The sequence below is a fragment of the Emiliania huxleyi genome, assembly GCF_000372725.1.
Source record: "Emiliania huxleyi CCMP1516 unplaced genomic scaffold EMIHUscaffold_383, whole genome shotgun sequence".
In the NCBI taxonomy this organism is placed as follows: domain Eukaryota; phylum Haptophyta; order Isochrysidales; family Noelaerhabdaceae; genus Emiliania; species Emiliania huxleyi.
In genome coordinates, this window is record NW_005199097.1 from 70,414 (window position 1) to 86,649 (window position 16,236).

At 64.3% G+C, this 16,236-nt stretch overlaps 5 protein-coding genes across 5 annotated transcripts; 2 read left to right on the forward strand and 3 right to left on the reverse strand.

Annotated features, from left to right (window-relative positions):
• Positions 1-2,199: 2,199 nt before the first annotated feature.
• EMIHUDRAFT_118170 (hypothetical protein) lies at positions 2,200-2,946 on the reverse strand (the record flags this gene model as incomplete). The annotated part of the gene is made up of 1 exon (XM_005771486.1): positions 2,200-2,946. The coding sequence occupies one exon, from the start codon at positions 2,944-2,946 to the stop codon at positions 2,200-2,202; it is 747 nt and encodes a 248-aa protein (XP_005771543.1).
• Positions 2,947-5,428: 2,482 nt separating this feature from the next.
• On the reverse strand, positions 5,429-7,133 carry EMIHUDRAFT_458815 (hypothetical protein; the record flags this gene model as incomplete). The annotated part of the gene is made up of 8 exons (XM_005771487.1): positions 5,429-5,620; positions 5,782-5,889; positions 5,967-6,047; positions 6,312-6,375; positions 6,584-6,648; positions 6,786-6,837; positions 6,909-6,921; positions 7,076-7,133. Coding segments are annotated over 8 exons (584 nt in total), but the record flags the coding sequence as incomplete, so codon positions are not given.
• A 3,183-nt stretch (positions 7,134-10,316) lies between these two features.
• On the forward strand, positions 10,317-10,952 carry EMIHUDRAFT_243290 (hypothetical protein; the record flags this gene model as incomplete). The annotated part of the gene is made up of 1 exon (XM_005771488.1): positions 10,317-10,952. The coding sequence occupies one exon, from the start codon at positions 10,317-10,319 to the stop codon at positions 10,950-10,952; it is 636 nt and encodes a 211-aa protein (XP_005771545.1).
• A 1,130-nt stretch (positions 10,953-12,082) lies between these two features.
• Positions 12,083-14,033, reverse strand: EMIHUDRAFT_424861 (hypothetical protein). Its single transcript, XM_005771489.1, has 5 exons — positions 13,514-14,033; positions 13,352-13,447; positions 12,986-13,280; positions 12,763-12,907; positions 12,083-12,407 (listed from the first exon to the last, which is right to left on the reverse strand). The coding sequence occupies exons 1-5, from the start codon at positions 14,013-14,015 to the stop codon at positions 12,171-12,173; spliced, it is 1,275 nt and encodes a 424-aa protein (XP_005771546.1). The 5' UTR covers positions 14,016-14,033; the 3' UTR covers positions 12,083-12,170.
• Positions 14,034-15,487: 1,454 nt separating this feature from the next.
• Positions 15,488-16,144, forward strand: EMIHUDRAFT_243293 (3-methyl-2-oxobutanoate dehydrogenase; the record flags this gene model as incomplete). The annotated part of the gene is made up of 2 exons (XM_005771490.1): positions 15,488-15,862; positions 16,013-16,144. Coding segments are annotated over 2 exons (507 nt in total), but the record flags the coding sequence as incomplete, so codon positions are not given.
• Positions 16,145-16,236: the final 92 nt, after the last annotated feature.

Consider the following 16,236-nt stretch of genomic DNA (forward strand, 5'->3'; position numbering starts at 1 on the left):
TCAAAGTGCAAGGCCCAGTGCGCGTGGGTGAGCGGTGTGTGTGTGTGTGTGTGTGTGTGTGTGTGTGTGTGTGTGTGTGTGTGTGTGTGTGTGTGTGTGTGTGTGTGTGTGTGTGTGTGTGTGTGTGTGTGTGTGTGTGTGTGTGTGTACTTGTTACGTGAAAACCCGCTGGGACCCGGACGCCAGCACACACGGCTAGATTTCATGGCGGGCCGCCTAGGCCCTGGGGTCGGAGTCAGAATCGGTTGGGTGGCCGCGCAGGGCGCGGGCTTCGCTTTCGGGGGCGGTCAGGGAGGGGTCGGGGCGCTGCAGGGGAGCGCGAGGCGGTGCGGGCCTCCTGGGCCACCCGAGAGGCTTCAGCATCTGGGTGCGGCGGCGGCGGGAGGGCGGGCCGGTTGCGGCCGGTAGGAGCTGGGAGGCATTCGCCTCGCGCGGTGGCGGTGGCAGTTGTGTGAGAGAAGGGCCGGCGGGGAGCTCGGAGGCGGTGGCCTCTGAGACAGGGCGATGGCGTTGGCGGAAATGCGAGAGCGTGTGGGCAATGATCCCCTCCCAGTGGCCAGGGTCCCCTCGAGCAGGCCGCTCGCGGCGCGGCTGTGGCCGGCGGGGCTGAGACGCGAGTTTGTCGAGGGACTGCTCGAGGGCACGGTTGGCGGCTTCCTCTGCAAGAGCAGTTGCGAGATGGTCGTCCCCGTCAGACGGAGGGTCGTCGGAAGAGTCATCACCCGAGGAGGTGTCCTCGGGGGAGCCGTCGGTGGGTGGCGCGTCCTTGGTAGAGGAGCGGTTCGCGCGCAAAGACTCGAGCAGGCCAGAGGGGAAGCGGGGGGCGTAAGTGTATTGGCGGTCTAGGCCTAGGGCCTTGAGACGCGCGCGATCGTAATGCGAGGACCTCCGGTAGAACCCACGGGGGCCGGTGGGCCGGTGGGCATACATGGGGTCATGATCGCGGTACAGAGGGTAGCCAGATATCTCGAGGTGGGAGATGACGCCAAATTGCTGACGCACGTGATCTCTGAAGCGCCATTGCTGCTCCGCCTTGGCCAGAGCCCGCTTCCGTTGCCCCCTCTGCCGAGCACTCGTGGGCATTGTTGTGTGCGTGCTCTGTGGGTAAGGCTCGGGAAGTGAGAGGGCGTCGGCAATGAGCGTGTACGGAGCGCCACAAAAGGCGGGCGTCCCCGGCGTCCTCGGCGTATACCAGCGCAAGCAGTAGACCCAAGAGATCCTGCTGATCAGCGGCTCGAGGTAGAGGTGGGAGGTGGTAATGGCTGATGGGCCACTATGAGCGTTGAGGGCGCCGGACAATCGTGCGGCGGCGAGGGCGTCGGCGAGAGTGCTCGCGGGGAGAATGCAGCTGCGGACCAGCCAGCCTCGAACGGAAGCTTGGATGGCGGAGGCAGGTAGGTAATGTGGGTGGTCGCGGGCGGCAACGAGGGCAGCAGCGGCGGTGGTGGCGGCGGCCGCGGATCGGCGTGTGATCCAGCCGCGGACACAGGCTTGGATAGTGGTAGGTGCAATATGTAAGTTGTGGTCGACGGCCGCTCGACATGCCTTGATGGTGGAAGCGGGCGGGCGGTGCGAGCGGCGGCAGGCGGCGGCGGCGGTGGCAGCGTCGAGGGCGGCAGCGGCTGGGCGGCTAGTGAGCCAGCCGAGATACTGCATCTTCCAGCGCAGATTGCCCGAGCGCCAATGGAGCACGAGCCGAGTCTCACGGCCCCTCGCCAAAGCTTGGATGTAAGTGGCGCAGCGGTGGCGGCGGAACTCCCCGAAGGAGCGGCGGATCAGGAGGAGGAGGATGGTGGTGGCGACGGTGGCGCCGGCGGTGGCGGGGGCGATGATGGCAGCCGCAAAGGCGGCAGCGAGGAGGATGACGGCGGTGAGGGCGGCGGCAGCAAGGGCGGTGGTGGCGATGGCGCAAGCGGTGACAGTGGTGGCCGATTGGTTGGCGAAGTGTGTGTGTGTGTGTGTGTGTGTGTGTGTGTGTGTGTGTGTGTGTGTGTCTGTGTCTCGGGTTTACTAATCGAGATAAGTGATATTGATATCCCACGGACGAGAAGTTGCCGAGAAGTCCCCGCAATAGGAAAAAGAAAAAATAATGAGGCAGACCACCACGCCATCAGGGAGACTACGCGCAGGGCGCCGACGGCCGCACGACCCCCCAAAGGCGTTCCGCGCGCCCGACATGCGCCAGCCGGCCCTAGCGCGTCATCTCCTGCGCGCGAGCACGTAGATCTCGCCGCCCGGCCCCCTCGCGACACGCAGCCCTTCGTCCAGGTACGTCGTCTCCAGGTAGACTGCGCTGCTCGTCAGGCTCTCGAGCGCGTCAACGGCCGCCGAAGGCAGAGCCGCCTCCAGCCTCACTCCGTCTGGCAAGCCCCACGGCACAAAGGGAAGCCACGGCCGCACGCGAAGCTTCGAAAAGACCAGGCTGACGCGGCGTCCGCTAAGGCGACGGCAGGTGGCGCCGACGCAGTACTCGGTCGCGGCGCGAGGCAGCTGAAGCGAGGCGGCCGCCGCGAGCGACGAGAGCGGCGGCAGCAGCTCGACGATGTTCTCGGCCTGCAGTTCGCCCGCAGAGGCGCCGGCGCGGACGTTTTGCGAGATGCGTCCAACCTCGAGGGGCGAGAGACCGAGGCTGAGGACGTCGAACGCGTCGGTGAACTCGAGGTCCCACTCGCCCAACAGCAGCGGCGAGTCGACCGGCTCCGGCTCAGGATTGGCAGCCTCGACCGCCTCCACCTTTTGGCGGAGCTCCTCGAGTGCGCCGTCGACGCGAAAGCCGCGCTCCGCTCGCGCCGCGCTGAGACGTAGGTCCGCCACCAGCGCAGCGGATTTGCCATCGTCCACCTCCGCGTCGGTGGCCGTGTCGGAAGGCGCGCAGCAGAGAATGGAGCTGCGCCGTGCTGCGGTTACGGGCAGCTGGAGGCCGGCGGCCGCGGCGAGGATCAGCATCGGTACGACAACCAGCCGGCTGTGTAGCTCGTGAGCGCTGTCAGAGTGTTTCGACACCGATCGAGCCGAGAGCAACTTTTCACAGGGGGTCGCATATCACATACACCTGACTGACCCCACACACGGTCTCGTCCGTGCCTCGCCGGCGGCGAGATTGCTAGAGGCGGAGCAAGCCTGCTCTAGTCTCACATGTTACTTGCTGTCGTCTGTTGTTTGTTGTGGCCTTGTTTGTTCCTTTGTTTGGCACCTTGGAGTGCTTGCTGGCTGGCTGGCTGGGTGGGGGGGGCGACAGGGAGGATGTGGCCCTGAGTTATGTGTACGCCGATTCAGGGTGTGTGGCAGCCACGCTGGCTGTGTGTCTTGTGAGCTTGTTTTTGTGTCTGTGTGTCGCTCGTGCGTGTCGTCATCATCTGTCCCGCGTCCACCCATAACGCGCTGGTGTCCAGTCCGAGCCTGACTGTTCTTCACCTTTCTACCTACCTACCTCAGAGAGAGGGGGAGGGGTCTGAGGCGGGGGCCCAGATCTGCTCGTCTCAGAGGGTACCCTCTGTGCCAAGAGAGGCCATCCACGAGCGGCTCAGAGGGTACCTGGGCCGACCCTCTGAAGGCCTGTGCCCCCAAGCAGCCTCTCTCGGCGCAGCCTCTGAGGCTACGGGGACCCTCTGAGACGCCAAGGCAAGCCCCGCGAGGCCGCTCCTCAGAGGGAGTTTTCAGCGGTATTTCAAGTCTGTCGTGATCCCCCACCAAGGACCAAGCAGCAAGAACCCCCCCCAGCAGGCCCAGCTTCCATTGGTTTCGGATACCTCAAGTTCGAGTTCACTAGGACGCCGCGGCGCCTCATGGCCAAGCTGGAGCAGGGGACGGATGTGGAGATCACTACCTCCTCCTCGGGCGGCCGCTCCAAGCACATCCTCACTCAAGTTGACGGGTCGGCGGCGCCGCTGGCCGCGCGAAGCTGTCGCACGCGCAGGGCTCGGTGCGGGCGCTGTGGGCGAGCCTGCAGCAGCAGCAAGCGGCGTGTGTGGTGCCGGGCGCTCGAAGCGTATAGAATAGCGCCTTAGTCAATGCTCGCTGCTTCCGCCCCCTCCCCGCCCTCCCTGGTCAGCGCCGTTCGTGGAGGGCTAGGCGCTCCGGCCTCCGCCCGGGGCTCTCGCCTCTGTCTGCCGAGAGGGGGCTACCCTCTGAGGTCAACGCCCTCAGTGCCGCGCCAAGACAGACCCTCGGACGGGGACCCTCTGAGGCCAAAATCAGCCAAGAGAGGCCACAGAGGCGGCACAGAGTCAGAGTCAAACCCTCTGTGCCGCCAAGCCAGGGGTCCGACCCTCCTCAGAGGGGGGTCTGAGGCCTCAGAGCGTCTACAACCCCCTCACCGATATCGTTCAAGGTGCGAAAAGAATGTCTTTCCGACCTAGGCCGGGCGGTGGGGCGCCGAACGTACTGAACGTATAGAGCCGAACGGGAGGAAGCCGGGGAAGACGACTCCGAGGCGGACGAAACACCAGTGGTAATCCCGCCGTCAGCTGTCACGATATACCCGTACCCGAAGGAAGGGAACCCCAGTGCCAACACCGACCGTTGAGGTACAAGTGCTCGAAAAGAGAGTGGACCTGAGCAACGACATGACTTGGAGGCAAATGATCGGAGTGGGAGTCAGAAATGTGGTCCTTGCGCGAGGAGAGCTCGATAAACTCGAGGGGCCAAAATATGCCGAGAGGAGGGCGGAGTTACGCCGAGCGAGAGGCGAGAGAGCAGCGAGAGCAAGGGATCGGCAGACGGCAGCGGCGTCTCAGAACGAGGCCAAGGAGAGCGATGAGTCAGAGAATGAAACAGCAGGAGAGAGAACGAGGACGAGAGTGGGACGACCACGAGGTGGCATGAAGGTCGCTGCGAGAATTGCGCGAGAAACTGCGAACCGCGGAAGAGGTGGGCGCCCGAGGATGGTCGCAGGCTAGCACCGCACTTCTCTCCTTGAAATCCCTGTGTGGTGGCGGCGTGCCGTCCTCCCATCCGCATCCCTCCCTTGAGTTGTCTGTTTTCTTTCTTGGGGGGGGGGGCGGGCGCGGGGTGCGGGGGGGGGCGGTGCGGTGTGAGCAATCGTGTGTACCTTCGCTTGTTTCTATTAACATCGAAGTCTAGCTCAAAAAGAATTCTGCGGCCGCCAATCGTCCGGCCAACTGGGTGCGCTTCTGGGCTCCCCGGTCCTGGGCGTGCGGCAAATAACTGCACTCCAAGTGCTCCGACATCGGTTTGTATTATTAACAACGAAGGCGCTCTCAAAGTACAAAGAATTTTACGCACGATTCACAGCCTTGTTATTGAGAAGAAAATACGTCCTATGGCGCTGTGCGCTGCCGCAGGCTGGTCTGTGAGAGGTTGAGGTTCACACGACAGACAAGGCGCAGACGACGTGCGAAAAAGAATTTTATGGTCGCGGCTCCCTCGCACAACACTGGGCACGGGGACTGTGGCCTGTGCGAAAAATGACAAAGAAGAATTCTGAGTCGAAAATCCCGTACGCCGTAAGGATAAGGTCAGGGAAAATAAACAGTGCTCGCCGCCCGGGCCGAGCAACCACAATGCGCGACGACGCCGAAAGGGGTAATGGCCGTCAGGGGCGGCGCGCCTCCAACGCGGTGTAGGCGATCGCCCCGTCGCGGAGCAAGATCTCGCGTGCCTATTCCCGAGGTATAGCCGAGATATAACCGAGATCTCGCGCGCCAATTCCCGTTGTCCCGTCCCGGTCTAATCCACGTCTGCTGTCGCTACCATGCTTGGGCGCGGACAGGGTCCGACCTTTGGGAGTCAGGCTGCCTGCTACTGCTAGATCTCGCGCGCCAGCCCGCCGACGTAGCTTGACAGGTACGCCTCGGGCGTGGTCAGCGGCAGCGGCAGGGAGAGCAAGTACGCCGCTCGCAGCAGCAGCCAACACGGCAGCAGCGTCGCCTATTCAGTCCTCAGCCAGCATGGTGACTTGTCAACGAGCCCGTTGTCACCAGCCAGCATGGGGGCAGCAGGGTCGCCCAGGGACGGTGCCTCAGCCCGTACTCCTCGCCGAGGTCGACGGTTGACGTCAAAGAGAGGCCGGCTTGCTCCAGCGCCGCCTGCAAAGGGGAGGGGGCTGCGCGGTGAGGGAGAGGCGAGGCAGCAGGTTAACGGCGAGGCAGCGGTCAGCGATCGCCACCTGCCAACCCTGCCTGCTACAGCTACCACACTGCAGCGCCGCCTGCCGCTGCGCGGTGTCGACCGGCGGGGCCAGATCTCGCCACATCTCGCCACATCTCGCCACATCTCCACCTGCCGCTGCGCGGTGTCGACCGGCGGGGCCAGATCTCGCCATATCTCCCCACATCTCCCCACATCTCCACCTGCCACCGCGCGGTGTCGGCCGGCGGTGCCCACGCCGCCGTCTGAGGCCCGCACCAGTGGCGCCTACTCGCGCCGCGCGTACTTCTTTTCGTGGGCATTTCTTTTTTAGAGCCGGACCAGTGTCGCCTGCACACAGCGGCGGAGTGGGTACACCGCGCAAGGGTCGGGCAGGGTGTGTGTGTGTGTGTGTGTGTGTGCGTGTGTGAGTGTTGAGGAGCCGAGTAAGCGTGGTGCACGCGGGGTCATCTCGGGCAATCTCGGGTACTCTCGCCAGTACGCGTGGAGAGCACCCAAGTGGTGCGACCACGTCCCCGTGGCGGCGGTGCGGAGCAGGTCCTAACGGCGTGACAGGCATTCCCGTCGCCGGGGCGTGTCCCCGGTCTGACTGCGGCTCTCTACGCTCCGTGCGTGCGTGGGAGAAAGGGTGGGTGGAGGGGGGGGTCCTTGGGGTTGTGTGCTTGCGAGAAGACGGCCTCGCGCTCTGCTTCTAAGCAGCCGGCTCCGAGACGACGAAGAGTGTGCCGCCTAGAACCAGTGAGACACCAATGAGTCACTCGTGGGTGGTAGCGGGTCCGTGACAACAACGAGTGCGCCGCCTGGGCGCAGCGCCTGGCCAAAGGGAGGGTAGGTGGGGTTAGCTTCTCCACACACAGTGGCGGGGCAAGGGCCAGGGCAGCCCTCGCGACTCCACGTCTAGAGACGACAGGAGCCCCGCACGGCGTTAAAGTGCGAGGCTCGGTGCGCGTGTGGGTGGGCCGTGAGCCTGGCCAAAGTTGGCGAGCGAACGGGTGAGGTCGCTCGCGTGCTCGAGCGACTCGATCGCCACGATGAGATCGTACGCCGCTTGCTCGAGAGGCGCCTATCAGTTTGTGTTGGAGCGGCAATCTCGTCATGCCGAGACGACTGGGACCGTAAGCCGACGCCTGGAGCGACGCCTCACAGAGCGGCACCGGGAGTCGGTTGCCATAGTCTTAATAAGTGGCTGCTGCTACTATGTCGAACTAGCGAGCGGCGCCTCGTATGACGCCACCACGAAGCGGCACGAGCCGGCAAGGCCCTTGGCGGTGGCGGTGCGGGCAGCGGTGGCGGCTTGAGTGGTGGAGAGCGTGAGGCCGTCGTACGTGGCGGTAACGGCTGCCCCGGCGTCGCCTTGAGCCGCGCGGCGCCGCGCCTCCGCCAGGAAGAAGACGGTGCCGCCCCAGCCACAGCCGGCGTCGAGCACCCGCTCTGGTGCGAGATGCCGGGTGCGGTTCCACAGCAGCCGGTTGGTCACCTGCACGTCGTACGCGCTCCCATTCCACAGCGCCGCGTGCATCGTGTCGTGCGCCCGGTCAGACGACCAGCGCACACGGTTGGTGAATGGCACGAGAGCAGACAGCACGTCATACTTGAGCACGAGCCAGTCGGAGCTGCGGTCACTCATTGGGTTAGCCCAGGTCACTGCACGCTCGATGAGCTCTTCGATTGGCTGTCCAGCCAGCACGGCCGCTAGCAGAGCGGCGCACGCGAGGGCGCCGCGGCGAGCGAGCGGCATGTGTGTGTGATCGGTCGCGGCCCCCGGCGTAGCGGCGAAACCCGGGAGCGGATCGGTACTCTCGCCACCAGCACTCGAGTCGCTGTCAGGACTGCAGACGTCCCCGCCCGGCCCCTGTGAAACAGCGCCATAGGAGGTGATCTGTGATCTGTAAGGGTCCGCCCGCAGGCGCATTTTGTATACCGAGGCGGTGCCCGGTGCCGAACCTGTCGGACCTTGAGACAGCGTTGTAGATCCCTGGGCGAGGGTGGTGGCGTCCCCGTCGGGTCAGGGCTGAAGGCGGGGGAGACCAACCCGATCTCTCCGGCGTCCTGGGAGCGTGATTGACACCTCCCCCCGTGCCAACAGCCCCATGGAGGTAGACCGCTCGTCTAGCCAATCAGCCTTAAGCGAGCGGTCTGGCCGTTGGAATGGCCGAGAGGGTGGAGAGAGGGGCGGAGTCGGCTCGGAAGCGCGACTGCAGCCACGGGGACTGCCCGCCCACTCTCGTCGGGTTGAGGGGAGGACGACTGTCTCTGACGGCGAACCTCAGTTACGAGCCGCCCTCCCCTCGAGACGCGAGGCCAGCGCACTTGGGGCCGAGGCAGCCCCAGCGTACACCGCCCCACACGCCTCACGCGGCCTCTGGCTGGAGCGGGATCGCAAGCGAGTCCCCCAGGCCGGCGCGCGTCTTCCGAGAGAGGAGCAGGAGCGAGGGACATTCTTAGTAAGCCGGCATGCAGATGCATGCACGGCCGTTGGAATGGCTGCGCTCCCGCCCCTCACGCCGGGTGGACAAGCGGGGGGGAGGTCAATGACCTGCCTAGTAAGCCGACATGCCAGGCATGCCGACCTTTCATAGGAGGTATTTTCTTCTCAATAACAAGGCTGTGAATCTCACAGGCCAGCGCACAGCGCCATAAGTATTTTCTTCTCAATAACAAGGCTGTGAAGAGAGACGAGGTGGGCGATCGATGCCAGCGGGGAAGGCATCTTCTGCTGCGACTGCTTCTACTGCCACGTGTTCACAGTCCACGCAAGCAAGGGGGGGCGATGCGGGCAGGGCATCTTCTGCTGCGACTGCTTCTACTGCCACGCGGCTCGCTCGCGTACTCGAGAGCTATCCCGATCTAGCTACCTAGGAGATAAGCTCTGTCCTTCTGTTTTCACGCTGCTCAGCACGCCCGCCGGTTAAGCTGCGGTGCAAAACTCTTTTTACCACCTTCAAGTACCCCCCCCCAGACTCCCCAAAACCGCCCAGGATGATCTCGGAAAAGTCACGCGGCTTGAGCTGCTTCAGCTCGTGGCGCGCGCAGCGCACCGCATCGGGGATGGTGCAGCAAACGGTGGGCGCAATGTTGTCCATGTAGACAGCGCCATTTGTGATGAAGAAGAAGCCGATGCCGTCGGTGTCTTGCAGTCGGCTCCATTCGAGGAGAGTGGCTAGGTTCGCCGCGAGCCCGTCGGGGCGGTGGCCGGAACGAACTTGCACTCCGTCAGCATTGCATCAGCACTCTGTTTAGCGCCTTGCAGGAGATCCCGAGTTTCGGAATGCTCCAAGTTTTTGGTGGGCGTGTCAGGCATGGCCTGAGCAGGGATAGCGTGTCGGGCTTCACAAAAGGGCTGACGCGACCAGTCGAGCCGCTGCCACGTGCAAGCCCCACCCGGCTGGCGGGTGGACCTGGGGGCGTGCCGCCCTGCTTGCTCTAGGTGAAACGTCTAAAGGACGAAGATGCACGGAGGTGCGACCAACTCAGTACGACGGGCGGAGAAGACGGGCACTAGACCAGGAAGGACTGGGAGAGTGTGAATGGAGGGTTGTGGCCTGTACGAGGTTTTCCGGAAAACAAAAAGGAAAACAGAGGGTCCCCAGCACTTTTCGTTTCCGGAAATTTCCAGGGAAAACAGAGGGTGTTTGGTGCTCCATTCTGGAAACTCGCGAGTTTCCCTGAGTGAGTCTGAGAAGCTGGTCTGGGGCAAAATCTAAGGCAAAATTGAGGAATCGACAAAATACCCAGGCGGTCGCAGGGTAATTCCCAGGTCTACACGGGTTCTCCGCAAAATTCCCGGCATTTTGACGATTTGGCCTAAAATTTGGCTGATTTTGGGCCCAAACCAGCCTCAGACTCGGCTCAGAGAGCCAAAAATTTGACGATTTCCACGGAGTTTTCTCGGGAAATAGAGAGGAAAAGAGAGGGTGCTGTAGAGAAAAAAGGAAAGGAAAACAGACGGGGTGCGAGAGGAAAACCTCGTACAGCCTAAATGGAGGGACACGTGTGGTTCAGACGTGCGGGGCCCTCTGGGGCGGTCAAAACCGGGCCTACCTACCTAGCGCATAGGGTCTAACCGTGGTAAACAGACCCCCTGTCTGGGTAGGAGCCGGAACCCAGCGCGCTCGAATCCGAGGTCTCGCTGAGGGTAGTTTGACACCTCGCTTTCTTGTGGCTCACGCGCGAGAGAAGAGCTGCGGGCCTGTCCGTGCACGGCCCGCATGGAAACGGGAGTGGGCATCGGCGAGGCGCCGACGACGCATGCGATGGAACGAGTCTCTCCGGATTGGAGCTTGCAACCGCTCACGATGGAACTCGTGGCCGGAATGACAGCCGTTTACAACGAGGGCTTCGGCAGCAAGAGATGCTGTATCTGCTTTCCGTTCACGGACACCGATGGCACTAGGCTGCGCTACTACCAACGCCACCCAGAGCGTCTGCCGATGTGTGGGATCGCCGTGGGAGCGGATGGCACGCCGCTCGGCTTCGTGCAGGTGGCGGTTCATCCCATGCAGGACCAATATGGCATCCACACCCTGCAGCCTGGCGAGGCTTACATCGAGCAGGTCGGGGTCGCGGCCGCAGCGCGCGGCAAGGGCATCGGCAAGGCGCTGCTGCAGTGGGCGGAGACGCTGGCGACCGATCGCAAGTCGAGCGTCCTGACCCTGACGGTGCTCCACGGCAACCCGGCGCTGCGGCTCTACGAGCGCTTTGGCTTCGAGGCGCTGCCACCCCCTGACCCTGTAGAGCGATGCTTCGACATCTGCGGCACCTTCTGGATCGTCGGGCGGCCGTACGGCCTCTGCGATCCGCACTGGGGTTCCGTCGAGATGAGGAAAGCCGTGCCGGGCAGGTAGGCGCAAGAAAAAACTTTGTACTTTCTCGGGTCCGTTGGCCTCATTGTAGGGAAGAATTTTGAAACCCGTCAACGCCTGCTCCTGGGGGCAGCTTCGTCCGAAGCCGTCTGCTCCCCGCAGTACGCAGTAGGCACACACTAGAGACAGATAGGAGGAGACTAAGGGGACGGTGGTGAGAGTCGTCAACGAGAGAGAGGAGAGGCACTGGCGACGCGCACATGGCGGCGACTGAGCGGAGTCCCTCCTCTGCGTCGCAGGTCGCGGCTGCAAAGGCGCTCTTGGTACAAGCTTCCGGATTGACCGCCACGCGATTCCCACTGATCCAGGAATAGATATCCATGACGTCTGCACACATCTGGGGCCCATGAAGGGATCGATCGGGTAGAATGTCGAGTCGTCCGCGAACCACGTCTGCCGTATCCCCTCCTTGCCTGCTGCGCCCCTGGTGAGGTCTGAGGAGCCGTTATGATCCTCCCTTGCGCGTCGCCCTGTAGTGCCTGCATGGCCTCCGTCACTTCAGGAAAGACGCCTACGTGGCTGGGTCGACAGCGATTGTAGGACAACGAAGGGACCAAGTCACGGTCGCGGCCTTCCGACTCGCGCCTCCGCCTCACTGGCACTATTGTAGCCCTGGCCGGTGCGCGTGTGGAGTTGAAGTTCCGGAGTGAAAATTCGAACGCGTTCTCTCACGGTGACCAAAAAATGTCCACCTCAGAGGCACCTCCGGAGGCAGGCCGCCGCACGCCGGCGACACAGCTCCAGCTGTCGAGCTGACCCGCAGCTCCTCTCAGAGCGGGAACTGTGACGAAAGTTGACTGAGGCGGTTGTCAGGAATCATCATACGGATCACATGGTGGCTCTCTCATGACGGGAGACCGCCCGACCACTCCTGGGTGGCACTGCCACCGGTGTCGCTCGACGTCCTGTCAACAGCGTGCCGACAGCGACACAGACCATGTGGGACGCGTCGAGTATCGACCTCTACTGCTTACCCAGCCTTCGAGTGTATCCTGCCTGTGGTCCCACACCCACTGGTGTCCATCTCAGAGACCGCAGGAGGTCATGAGGGTCGATGGGAGTGCCAACCCCACAACGTGCCTAAAGACCCAGCCCAGTATTCTCTCTTCTCGCGAGCTCCAGGCGGAGCGCTACACAAGAAAGGAAAGTAACCCCAACCACAACCCCCCGATCACGGCATCTGAGACACACACCATACGTCTATCGCCGGCACACGCCATTCTCCGTGGCCATCACCAGTGGCCGTGTCGTCCCCTCCCGCTCCGCGCCGCACACCGAGGCACCGCCTCCTCCGTCCGCCCTGTCCGCCGCAGCCGCCGCGGCAGCGATGCGCTGCGCGTCGGGCAGGCCGTGGCTCACCACGTAGGTGCACAGGAGGAGCAGCGCGGCGAACTCCGCCGCGATCGAGCGCACGTTGCGGAAGAGCGTGCAGCGCGCCTGCGGTGAGGTGCGGTGCGGTACACTTCTCCATCCCTCGCACCTCCGTCCCCCACGTCTCCACGGCCCAAGACAGGAGCCACACGGCACGTAGGGTGCGTGCGTGCGTGCGTGCGTGCGTGCGTGCGTGCGTGCGTGCGTGCGTGCGTGCGCGTCCGAGAGCGAGAGCGAGAGCGAGAGCGAGAGAGCGAGAGCGAGAGCGAGAGCGAGAGCGAGAGCGAGAGAGCGAGAGCGAGAGCGAGAGCGAGAGCGAGAGCGAGAGCGAGAGCGAGAGCGAGAGCGAGAGCGAGAGCGAGAGCGAGCGAGAGAGAGAGAGAGAGAGAGAGAGAGAGAGAGAGAGAGAGAGAGAGAGAGCCTTACGGCACTCGCCGGCGTGCTTCGCCACGTACCCCGGCGGCATCAGCAGCAGGTCGTCGGCCGAGAGGGAGGAGTTGGAGAAGGCGCAGGTGTAGTGGCGAGGGCGGGAGACGTGGCGGCACGCGTGCGGAGGGAGGGAGGGCCTATAGGGTGGCACGCAGGACGACCGGTCCAGAAGCAGTCTCCCTGCAGAGGCGTCTGACTCAGTGGAGAGGGGGGGCCATGCGTCGCACTCTGCCGGGCGGGTGAGCGGAGCGCAATAGTCAGACACGTCGGCGGTGCCTCGGAGGAGCAAGAAGGCGGCCGAGGCGACGGCTGCGGCGGTGAGGTGGAGGGTGCGCCCTCGCGTCTCCAGCGGAGACGGCAGGAGGGCGCGTCCACCGCTGCCGGTCGGCCGTCGCGCCTCTGCCCACAGCGCGACGGCGGGCGCAGCGACGGAGAGGAGGCAGGCAGCGGCGAGCCCGAGCTGATGCAGTGTGTATGCGGCGGTGAAGGCGGCGGCGTAGTTGCCGTCGCCTGCGGGAACGGCGGGCGGGCGAGCGTTGGGGGGCGGGGGAGGGGAAGCGCAGGGCGCCACTCGCCGCCGCCTCGCTCGAGGTGTTCAGGGAAGACGGCGGTCAGGAGGGTGCCGAGGCTTCCCGCGGCCATCGCCAGCCGGAGACGGCGGCCGCGCATCGTGGAGCCTGTTCGCAGCGGTCGGCGTGAAGAGCGCCCGCTACGGCGGGGAACGTCGCGCGCGTCGCGATCGCCGTCGATGCGCGCCACCTCACAGAGCAGCGAGTACGCGAGGAGCAGGAGCGTCGAAAACATGAAGACGTAGCCCTGCGAGTAGTAGGAGCCGCACACGCACGAGATGGAGCCGCAGCCGCCGAGACCCGTTGCGCACGGCGCGGGGGCGGCGAGCAGCATCAGCACGGTCGGCACGACTGCCAAGATGACGGTGAGGAGCGGCACGAGCGCGCCCGACGCGAGGCAGCGGCCGGCCAGCGCGCGACGCGGCCCGCGGCCGCCGTGACCGTCGTCGTCCGCGGCGGTGTTCTCCGCGCCGCCGTCGCGCCGCCCGAACCGGTGGAGCATCAGGCGGAGGAGCCGCCTCAGCCGGTCTTCAAAGCAGGGAGAGCCGCAAGCGACGGCAATCGGCAAGAGGAGCATCAGTAGCACGAGGATCACCCCGCCCGCGTCGAGCGCCTCCTCGCAGGCAGACGGGTCCTCGAGGCACAGGCTCGCTCGAGCGCAGGTTTCTCTGGCCATTGCGCCCGGCGCACTGAGGAACTGAGCAAGCGGGGCCCCGGCCGTGCGAAAAAGAATTTTACAAACTCCCGTGCCCAGTGTTGTGCGAAAAAGAATTTTACTTAAAAAAGATTGCTCATTTTTTGTGTGGGCGTCAGAAGAGCCGTCCTTTGCGCGATGAGAGCTCGATAAACTCGAGGGGCCAAAATATGCCGCGAGGAGGGCGGAGTTGCGCCGAGAAGAAGCCGCGAGAGCAAGCAAGGGATCGGCGGACAGCGGCGGCACAGGCCACAGCAGAACGAGGCAGAGGAGAGTGACGCGACAGAGGATGAAGCGACTCACAGGAGGGAGAACGACGAGAGTTGGACGTCCGCGAGGACCGAGGTGGCATGAAGGTTGCAGCGAGAATCGGCGAGGGACTTGAGAAGAGAGGTAGGAAGAGGCAGACTCCCAAGGGTGGGCGACGGCTAGCACCACCACACTCCTCTCCTTAAAATCCCTGTGTGGTGGCGTGTTAAGAGGTGTCTGGCGCTCTGGGGCGGCATTTGGGGTGGGGTGGGGAGTGTGCGGAACGCTACTGGCGGCGTGAAAGGGCCTCTCTCGGTTGCGTTGTGCCGCCCATCGGCACGCGGGTGCGCAGACATCGCGCGACTCTGCCCGCTCGCTCGACGCTTTTGCCGCGAGAGGCGCCGGCCGCGTGTAAGGCTGGCGCTCTGAGGCGGCATTTGGTGGGGTCAGCGTGCGGGGCTGAGTCTTACTCGTCGGCGCTCGGGCCACGAGATCCCAGCGCAAAACTCTGCAACGCTGGCATTACCGACACATCCACAAGACTAACCCTAACCCTAACCTTCAACCCTAAACCCTAACCCTAACCCCCCTAACCCTAACCCGGTATCCCTAACCCTAACCCTAACCCACCTCCCAAACTCCACACTACCGCAAATTTGAAAAACAAACAACCCTGTCTGCACGTCTCGCGCGCGCGTGAACAGGGCACCACCATAAACATCATTGTGCCAGGGCTCCAGGCCCCAAATGACGTGTGAGTGTTAGAGTTGTTTGGTATTGCTAAAAATCTCTCTCTCTCAAATTTGAAAGATCTGATGAAAATCAGGCCCGACTGCAAATTTCTTCAAAATTTTCGCAGGCGCAGCGCCTGCAGATTAAGCGACTCCTGCGAGGGCGGCGAGGCACTTAGCTCCGTGGCAGGCAAGCAGGACTGCAGGAGTCGTGAGAGATGGGATTAGGTTAGGTAGAAAGGTGGACGCGGGACAGAAGACGAATTTGAACAGCGTTCGATATCGGTGTCGAAACACCGCTCTGACAGCGCTCACTGCGACGACGACACGCGCGACAGACATTCTTTGGGATGTAATAAGTGCCAGTGCGCGCGGATAGATGGTAAAATTCTTTGGCAGCAGGGCACGAGCCGGGGCTGCCACCACCTTCCTCTCTCTCTCCGGCACTGCCGGAAGCGTGTGACACAGACACGTATGCTCCGCCGGCTCGCAGCACGCTCCGCTCCGCTGGCGCGCGCCTCAGCAGTGAGGGCAGCGCGGCCTCCGCACGCCCTCCGGCTCGCGGCGGCGCCGCTCAGCCGCTCCTTTGTGAGCACGGCGGCCGCGGCGGCGCCGAGCAGCGCCCAGCCCTTCATGCTGGCCGACATTGGGGAGGGCATCGCCGAGGTGGAGGTGCTGCAGTGGTTCGTCAAGCCGGGCGACACGGTCGATCAGTTCGACCGGATTTGCGAGGTCCAGAGCGACAAGGCCACGGTCGAGATCTCGTCTCCCTACGTCGGCACGATCGAGTCGCTCGAGTACGAGGTGGGCAGCATCGCCAAGGTTGGCACGCCGCTGCTGCACATCTCGGTGGACGGCGCAGGGGGCGACGCGGGGGCGGAGCCGGAGCAGCCGGCTCCGCCGGTGGCGGCAGCGGCGGCGGCGCCTCTGCCGGTGAGTGAGCCGGCGCCAGCGGCGGGGGCGACGGCGGCCGCGGCGAGCCCCGCGGGGGATCGCAAGGTGCTGTCGACTCCGGCGACGCGCGCGCTGGCGAAGCGGCACAAGCTCGACCTGGGCACCGTCACTCCGACCGGGAGGGGAGGGCGCGTCACCAAACAGGACGTGCTGCTGGTGCTCAATGGAAGCGCGCCGGTGCAGCCGGCAGGCGCGGCCGCGGCGGCGCCGCAGCCGCAGCCGGCGGCCCCGTCCGCGGCGGCCGAGGACCGCGCGGTGCCGATCCGCGG